We start from the raw sequence: 8,880 nt of genomic DNA, 5'->3' as shown, positions 1-8,880 counted from the left end.
AAAAAAAAAAAAAAAAAAAAAAAAAAAAAAAGAAACACAGTCTGCTATTTTGCTAACTTTTTTCGTTCGCTTTCTGTTCACATTTTTTTTTTTTTTCTCATTTTTTGTTTTTCCCACTGTTGTTCCATGTCGTTTATAATTTTTTCTCCGCTTGCTACACAGCCATTCACACTTTTTTTGCGGGGACGGTCCCCCTTCCCTTACGCATGCGCCATTTCTCAAAAAAAAAAATAAAATAAAAAAAAAAAAAAAAGGAACCCACGTACACATTTGTGCGTACTTACAAATATCAGTATTCATGTACACAGGAATGTTCCCTTACGCACATATATGGGCTGGTGGACTTGGGTACATGACCTATACCAGGGGTTCCCCCATTCCTCCACCACGTTACACTGGCATGACGGGTGTAAAAGTATTCCTAGGCGAATGCGCTCAGTTCATTTCCAGCGCTCTCGCATGTCACGGGGAGGCTGGTGGTGATGGTGTGGGGAATTCTACCGCTACGCTTTTTACCGCCACGCTTCAGCGGAGTGATGCAAATTGGGGCAAGCCCCCACAAATGAAGCCTTCCTCGCAAATGGAAACCTTGTCGTAGAATCTCCTCACTGTGCTAAAGGCAGCGCGATGGGCCCCTCCCCCAAATGTGTGTTTTTTCCCTGCGAGTACCTCTGCCTCCCCAAAACTTCCTTCCCCTGGGGGTGACGAAGAAGGACAGATTTTTTTTTTTTTTTTTTTTTTTTTTTTTTTGCTGTCCACCAAATGTTGTTCCTTCAAGTGGTTCACTTTGTTAGGCGTACGAAAACTGCCCGGGGGTAGACAAAATGTGTTCCGCAAAAAAAAGGCAAAAAAGAAAAAAAAGAAAAATGTGGTACCCTTATTGGACCCTCCAAAGGGTAAGTATAACACGGACTTTACATCATAACGTTGTAGAGGCAATGTGAGGGGTCCATAAGGATACCTTTTTTAACAGCGTGAAAAATGTAATATAAAAAGGGGAAGAAATGTCTTCTGTACATTTAACCAGTGGACTTCTATAACCCACACCCAAAGCACCTCAAACAATTGGAAGACTTCCAAAATGAATTCGTTCTGTCATTTAACCCTGAACCCTGAGTAGCCCCTCAAACCGGCTCAATCCGCATCGTCACTGCGAAGTAGGAGAGTCTATATTTTACTACCTTGGGGAGAGCTGCAAAAGTTTCCCCCTCTGGTTCAATCACAAAGGAATGATGCATGGCGTATTCTCTGGTCTGTTGCCTCAGGGGGAGTAGTGTGACTTGTTGCTCCAAAGTTGCACATGCGTAAGGGGTTCATCAACGTACGGTTATTTCACATACATATATAACTGCGGGAATGGGAGGCAGCCGTTTTTTATACATGTAAGCCTTACGTGACCTTTTTTACAAAAAAAAAAAAAAAAAACAATGCACAACGGGTTCCTCCTCTCTGTGTTCATAGCGGTACGTTGTACTTGCCCTTGTAGGAAAAACAAAAGGGAGAAGATGACAACACGGGGAGGTGAACTTGCTCCAGAAATTCACCATAGTAGTCGGGCCCCTCACATCACACAGTGCAACGCAACGCAGCGTCATTATGCAGCGATTTGATGTGAAGTTATTATATGTTGTGATATGCATATTTTTTTTTTTTTTTTTTTTTTTTTTCTCCGTTTTTTCCCCACCCCTATGCTTGGCTGGCCTTTCTTTTTCTCTTCCCCATTTGTTCTCTTTTTTATTTGCCATTCTTCTTTTTCTTCCTTTTTTTTCTCGTTTTTTTCCTCCCTTTTTTTTACGTTTTTTTCCTCCCTTTTTTTTACGTTTTTTTCCTCCCTTTTTTTTACGTTTTTTTCCTCCCTTTTTTTTACGTTTTTTTCCTTCCTCCCCCTGGGCGCTTGACCGAAGGGGACGCGCAAACACGTACCTACAGGCTTTTTCCCTAGTGGGACGTACGCGCTGGGGGCCCAGTGGCAAGTGGAGAAGATTGAGGGACTTTTTCTGGCGCGTTTGACACAGTTGGCCTCGCTGCGCAAGTGCTTTAGGGAGGAATTGAAGCTTTCCGTTTAGTTTAGAGGGCCACCGTGGTGTCGTGTGAACACATTCTCAACCACGCCGCCGCCAGTATAGCCTCCCCCCCCTACTTGATACCCACGTGGCGAGTGCCAAACGGCAGACGGGATGGACTGAAGAAGAAGAAGCGCGGCGGAGTATTTTCGCGTGCGGCTGTGTTCTGCGCCAGTGCCGCTTCTTTTGGCTCCAAAGCACCTTTTTCCCTGAGTGGAGTGCCTCGCGAGAGATAGTACCATTCGAAGAGGGGAGGGGCGCTACGCAAAAAAAGATATAACAGGGGTTGTGTGATCAAATACACCAGACGTGGAAAATATAAAGAGAGGGGGCAAAAACACGGGGGCACGGACAATACAGAGAATAAGAAGTGTGCCCCCAATTTGTTTAACGCCCCTCTGTGTGTGCAGCTGTGTATTATCTCTGCCCCCCTCCACTACAACACCAAGACCCAGATCAGGCCTCACAATTTTAAGTACGTCATAATGAGCAGGGTGCAAATGCTTCTGAGAACCACTAGGGGTATTTACAATTGTGGGGTGATGGGCCGGAGGGGCCCAGTGGAAGAGGTCTTATCGTGTAGGAGGTACCTGGGGTCGCTTTTAAATGTTCCTCATGTTGGAGGGGCCGTGGAGGTAAATGTCGCAGGAAGAAACGGCATTTGTGGTGGTAACCGCAAAGGGGCGAGAAGGCTGCTGCACGTTTTGAAAAAATACATGAGGATCTGTTGTCGAGAGGGGGGTCTGAAAAAGGGGGAGTTGCCCAAACTGCATGAGGCAGCACAGCGTTTGTTGCAGGTAAATGGGAGGAGCGGGGCTGTGTTCCCTCACGAGGGGAAGACCCACGAGGAGCATTTCACAAGAGAAGAGACTACTCTCCCAGCGCACTTTGACAAAGGGAATTTGCCCAGTGGCGATTGGCGAAAGAGGAGCAGCTTGCACAACTCGTTCCTCGCCGCCCACCATGCATTTTTTAACCCGAAAAAATATGAACAGTTAGCAGTCGGTTTGCAGCAGAACAGAAGGAAGTTCCACCAGCTGGTTCAAATGTACCTTTCCAAGGCACCTAAAGGATTTGAAAATTTTGAAAAGACAAATAAAAAAAAAGAGGAAGGTTCTTCTTCTTCTTCATCTTCTCCCTCATCGTCCAATTCGTTAAAACCTGATGAAGAGAAGAATAACAAAAGGTTTGACAATTTTTTTTTTTTTTTTTCTTCATGTTACTTTTATTCTTTTTCCTGTTTGTGGATTCAAATGGATTATACAACGAAGTCACACAAAACGATTTTTTTATGAATTACCTGTCCAAGGGGTACGTAGATAAAATAAAGCTCATTAATAAAGATTATGTGAAGGCATACCTGAACGTTCATGGCATGACCAAGTATCATCAGAAGTACGTGAGCTTTCGTATAGGAAATAGTGATGCCTTTGAGCGCAAGGTCGAGCATATTCAAAGACAAATGAATATACAGAATGATCAAATAATTGAAGTTCAGTATACAAATGAAACAAATGTATTGAATGAAGTGAAGAGTTATGTCCCCACAATACTTTTCTTCTTATTATTTGCCTTCATTTTTCAAAAAATAACTTTAAAAAATGTAGCAGGCAGTGGTATGGACAAATTATTCAAAATGAATAAAATGAATCCTATAAGTAAACACCAGTTGAAGACGGATGTGAAATTCTCAAGTGTCGCTGGGATGAAACAAGCCAAGGAAGAGATTATGGAATTTGTCGACTTTTTAAAAGCCCCTTCAAAGTATGAAGCATTAGGGGCTAAAATGCCTAAAGGGGCTTTGCTGTGTGGTGCCCCTGGAACAGGAAAAACATTATTAGCTAAAGCTGTAGCAGGGGAAGCCAATGTACCTTTTTTTAACATAAGTGGAAGTGATTTTATTGAAGTGTTTGTTGGTATTGGACCTTCCAGAGTGAGAGAATTATTTGCTCAAGCAAGAAAACATGCACCGTGCATAATTTTTATTGACGAAATTGATGCAGTGGGTAGGAAGAGGTCGAAAGGTGGCTTCGCAGGTGGAGGAAATGATGAAAGAGAAAATACATTGAATCAAATGTTAGTGGAGATGGATGGGTTTCATACTGCCAATGACAAAGTAGTAGTTTTGGCAGGCACTAACCGAGTGGATATTCTGGACCCAGCCATTACCAGACCAGGAAGATTCGATCGAATTGTTCATATAAGCAAACCTGATATTAATGAACGATCTGAAATTTTTCAAGTACATTTAAAAAATTTAAAATTAGATCACACATTGGATATACAGAACATTAGCTACCTTTTAGCTTCTCTAACTCCAGGCTTCGTCGGTGCAGACATTGCTAATGTGGTGAATGAGGGAGCCATTCAATGTGCTAGGAGATCTAACATGGTCGGTGTTCAGGTGAAAGATTTCGAATCAGCCATAGAGAGAGTTATTGGGGGATTACCAAAATCGTCATCCCTCATCTCCCCATTAGAAAAAAAAATTATTTCTTATCACGAAACAGGACATGCACTTATCGGGTGGCTACTAGAATATGCAGACCCTGTTTTAAAAGTTTCAATTTTACCTAGAAGTAATGGAGCCCTGGGTTACTCACAACATCTGTCGGAAGAAATTATGCTTTTCTCTAAAGATGCTATATTGGACAAGGTGGCTGTTATTTTAGGTGGGAGGGCAGCTGAAGAATTATTTATTGGGCGCATTACAACCGGAGCAATTGACGATTTAAATAAAGTCACTCAATTATCCTATTCATACGTCTCTCAATATGGAATGAATAAAGAAATAGGTCTTGTTTCATTTCAACCCAATTCCTCTAGCGAGTATAGCTTTTACAGACCGCACTCGGAGTGCCTAGCGCACCTAATAGATAATGAAGTGCGCAGTCTCATTGAGACTCAGTACAATCGAGTCAAGTCCATTTTGCTTAAACATGAAAAGCATGTTCACAAATTAGCAGACCTGCTTTTCCACAAGGAGACCATCTCCTACCACGACATTGTGCAGTGTATTGGAGAGCGCCCCTACCCGGTCAAGTCCACCTACGAGAAGTTTGTCAAGGCTAACCCGTACAAGTTGGTCGCGTCAGGTCAGGGCGAAGTGGTCAAAGGTGAAATGGGCAAAGGTGAAATGGGCAAAGGTGAAATGGGCAAAGGTGAAATGGGCAAAGGTGAAACGGGCAAAGGTGAAACGGGCAAAGGCGAAATGGGCAAAGGCGAAATGGGCAAAGGTGAAATGGGCAAAGATGATGCTAGCGGCGAGGCGGAGACATCCACGGACGGCACGGCCCAGATGGGAAAAACAAACGAAGCCTTCGCGGAGCAGCACGTCACAGAGAAAAAGGGGCCCACCGAGGAGGGCGCTGGGGAAAATTCCGATGACGGAAATAAGAACAACAAGGTTTCTCACGTGGGCACCCCCCGCTGAGGTGAACTTTTTTCTTTTTTTTTTTTTTTGGAACTTCATTAAGTGGTCAGGCAGCAGATCGGTGCGGTCAACGAGACGGATGGAGATGAAGACACCACAAGCTTGGCTTTGTTTACCCTTTAGTCGCATCGCATTTACCTCATCAACATCGACGTGGAAAGGAGGTGCGCCGGCCGTTGGTGGGGGAAGCGGGTTGTCCCCTTATCAGTGCGCTTTCCGGCTGCGCCTTGACAACATTTCTTTGTGGGTGAACAAATCGGGGGAGCATCGTCAACCCCCTCGCCCACTTTACATATGCATTGTGATACCTTCATGCTTTAATCAGTCCCCCCCTTTTGCTCCGCCCCAGAAGCAATACTAACCAAATGGGGAAGCTTATCGTATTATGTATAAATCGATAACCCTTTTTTCTTGTATGTTCAGTTTTTTTTTTTTTTTTTTTTAAAAACTTCACATTAATTAGTAACATTCAAAATGATCTTAGTTTGAGCAACTCAGCTCATAGAGGAGCGTACACATGGCGGTGTGTTTCCTCCCACTTGACAACAGCGCCTTTTTTTTTCACCAAAGCGAATTGTGATATCAGGGTGGGCGGGAAAGAAAATAAATAAAAAAAAAAAAGTAGCACAAAAAATGGACCAAAAAGGACATTTCCACCTGCACACGCCGTTGGCGCACTGCGACTACTTCACATGGTTGCAACACGTACATGTCGCACAAGTGCGTGCTTGCCTCAGTGGAGGCGGTAGACATACGAAGACGACTGCGTGATGTATCTCACCCACCTGTGCGTATTGCTCGACTTGTAATTCTCGATTATCCTCAGGTACTTGATTCTGAGCTTTGATAAATTGAACATGGGAATTTCAAAGAGCATGTAGATGGGGCCGAAGTCCCGCTTGGAGAATGTGTACCCGGGACTCAGAGTTATCTTCGACCGTATGCTGTGTTCGCTCTCGCCCTATGAGGGGAAAGGAGTGGTTGAGAGGGGGGGGAAATGATGCGGCGCAAATGGGTGGTGATGTGATTACGGTTCAGGCAGGAGCCCCTCATATGCGACGCACACACACACGCACACACGCGCGCGAGAAGAGGATAAAACGAACCTTGAACTTCTTTATGGTCCACAGCAGGCGGTGCTCGTTCGCGATGTATTGCGCTGAGAAGAGGTCTGAGGCGCTGTGCAGGTCCAGGTGCACGTTGGTTATGTGTTTGCACAGATTGCAGTTGACGAACACGTTCGTGCAGGTGTACTGCGAAGGGATGTCCAGACGAATGCGGATGCACAGCTCGACCTGTGGTTATATAAGAAGTGGTCACGCGGGTAGAGATGAGGGAGGGGGGGAAAACGGGTTACACGGTTACATATGCAGCACAAAAGACGCATTACTCGTCAGCCCCTCCTACACATAAGCCTTTCCTCCGCCGCGAACTTGCCCTACCGTGTGGTTGGGGCCGTAGGTGACACTCGCATAGAGGCGAAAGGGGGCCTTGAAGTTATTGTTAATCCGATAGTTCATAAGAATGCACTCCCCATCTGGTTGGTAAAGAGAAAGAATTTTGTCTCGTTCGAATTGCGATAAATTAACCAAGTGATTAAAATTACAATCGTCAATTATAACATTATTGGTGTTGTCGGAGTGCAGGTTTTTTATATACAGGTCGTCATTTAGAGCAATTTTAATGTAAGGGTTTCCCTGCAGATAAGACTTAATTTGAATTACTCCATCCACATAAGAATAAATAATTTCTCCTTTAAAATTCATAATCAGATTAATTTTTTCAACAATGTCGATAAAAATTTCATTTTTTTTTTCATTTAATTGTATTGGTTTTTGAGAAGCATTGGATGGTAATGTGTTTGAATTTTTCATACTGAAATTGGAGAGGTTGGCTAGCTTCTTTGTACTCTTGCTAATACTCGTGATGCTATTTCCAACGGTGTTTCCTACTGCACTGGCTACTCCCCCAGCAGTGATACTACTACCACTAGAAGAGGAAGTACCTCCACTACCACCACCCATACCCACATCAGATGTTGCACTAATCTCGTTGTGAATCAAATGACGAATGCTTTCTGTGTTACTGTTTTGAATATACCCATAATCGATTATCTCATCGACAATTTCATATATTAAAATAAAGTTAGCTCGAATGACTTCTTCATTTATGTGACCACAAAAGTCCTTCACAATTTTAACCACTCGGTAGAGCAACTCCAGGATATAACTAGGAGATGCATTAAACAAAGATGTGAATACGAAATACAGACTGTTGTTTTTTAAATAAGTGAAGTGAATTCCGTTTAGGTAAAAGATGGGTGGCGCATCTCCTCCCTTGTGCAATTTGACGTTGCGAAAAAACATCTCCCCGCTCCCTTTGGATACGTCTCCTCGGAAGTCTCGGTTGATAATCGTGTCCCCCCGCGGGGACAGGATGTAGAACTGCGACACTACCATGTTTTAGGTGCGGCCAGGGGTGAGTGGTGAGCGGCGGGCGCTGAGCAGCGAGCGGTGAGCCGTGAGCGGCACAGGGTTTCAGGCCAACTACGCATCAGTGGATTATTACATACACACCAAAGCGCTACCGCTGCGATGATGCCACCCGCGCAATTGTACGAAACGACTCAGTGTAGCATCCGAACTTACTGTCCCTCACACGCCTCGTCTCCCTTTTGCTATTCGGGGGAAGGCCCACCATCCCACCCCTCTTTTGGAAAATCACCTCAGCAATCTCTGCTTACGGGCGGGTTCAAACAATGGGGGAAAAAAAAAAAAACAAAATACAAAAAATGTGCCCCGCAAAAGTGGGCCCCCTAAAAAGGCAAAAAAAAAAGAATTACAAAAAAATTGCCAACGTAGGGCGGGAGGAAAAGCCACTGACACTTGTTTTCCCACGCGATGGGCCAAACTGAGCAGCTCAGAGCGGTGAAGCGGAACACCACGTGCACGCTTCAGTCAAGTGGGTGGGGGGATGCAAGTCAGTACACGATGGAAGAAGAGATGAAAGGATATACGAAAGTTGTATCTGCCCAGTAGGGACCAAAAATATATATAAGTGATATATATTTCCCACCGGTGCGCACCGTTCCCCCAAAGGTTGTCAAGCAAATCGGGTCAATCCATTTTTCATTTCAGTTAAGCGCTTATATACGCATGTGTGAAGCTAATTATTTGGTTCGTTCCCACGACTGCCGCCAGACGGCGCAAGTTGTCGCTCATGTGCAACGGGCAGCGCCGTCACGCATCCGCGTCGAAACGAGTAACTGCTTAACTACGTAGCCGCCCTCCGCTTCTCAATCCCACGGGGGGGGAAAACCCATGCACTGTTGCTGTGTTGCCGTTAGAAAACAAAAAAAAAAAAAAAAAAAAAAAAAAAAAAAAA

At 44.4% G+C, this 8,880-nt stretch overlaps 2 protein-coding genes across 2 annotated transcripts; one reads left to right on the top strand and one right to left on the bottom strand.

The window, feature by feature from the left end:
• Positions 1–2,548: 2,548 nt before the first annotated feature.
• AK88_02665 (uncharacterized protein) lies at positions 2,549–5,496 on the top strand (the record flags this gene model as incomplete). The annotated part of the gene is made up of 2 exons (XM_012480290.1): positions 2,549–3,281; positions 3,335–5,496. The coding sequence occupies 2 exons, from the start codon at positions 2,549–2,551 to the stop codon at positions 5,494–5,496; spliced, it is 2,895 nt and encodes a 964-aa protein (XP_012335713.1).
• A 733-nt stretch (positions 5,497–6,229) lies between these two features.
• On the bottom strand, positions 6,230–7,955 carry AK88_02664 (uncharacterized protein; the record flags this gene model as incomplete). The annotated part of the gene is made up of 3 exons (XM_012480289.1): positions 6,230–6,457; positions 6,603–6,749; positions 6,939–7,955. 3 exons carry the CDS (start codon positions 7,953–7,955, stop codon positions 6,230–6,232), a joined length of 1,392 nt encoding a protein of 463 aa, XP_012335712.1.
• Positions 7,956–8,880: the final 925 nt, after the last annotated feature.

Source organism: Plasmodium fragile, assembly GCF_000956335.1.
Source record: "Plasmodium fragile strain nilgiri unplaced genomic scaffold supercont1.27, whole genome shotgun sequence".
NCBI lineage: Eukaryota > Apicomplexa > Aconoidasida > Haemosporida > Plasmodiidae > Plasmodium > Plasmodium fragile.
This window is presented reverse-complemented; position numbering and strand designations above follow the sequence as displayed.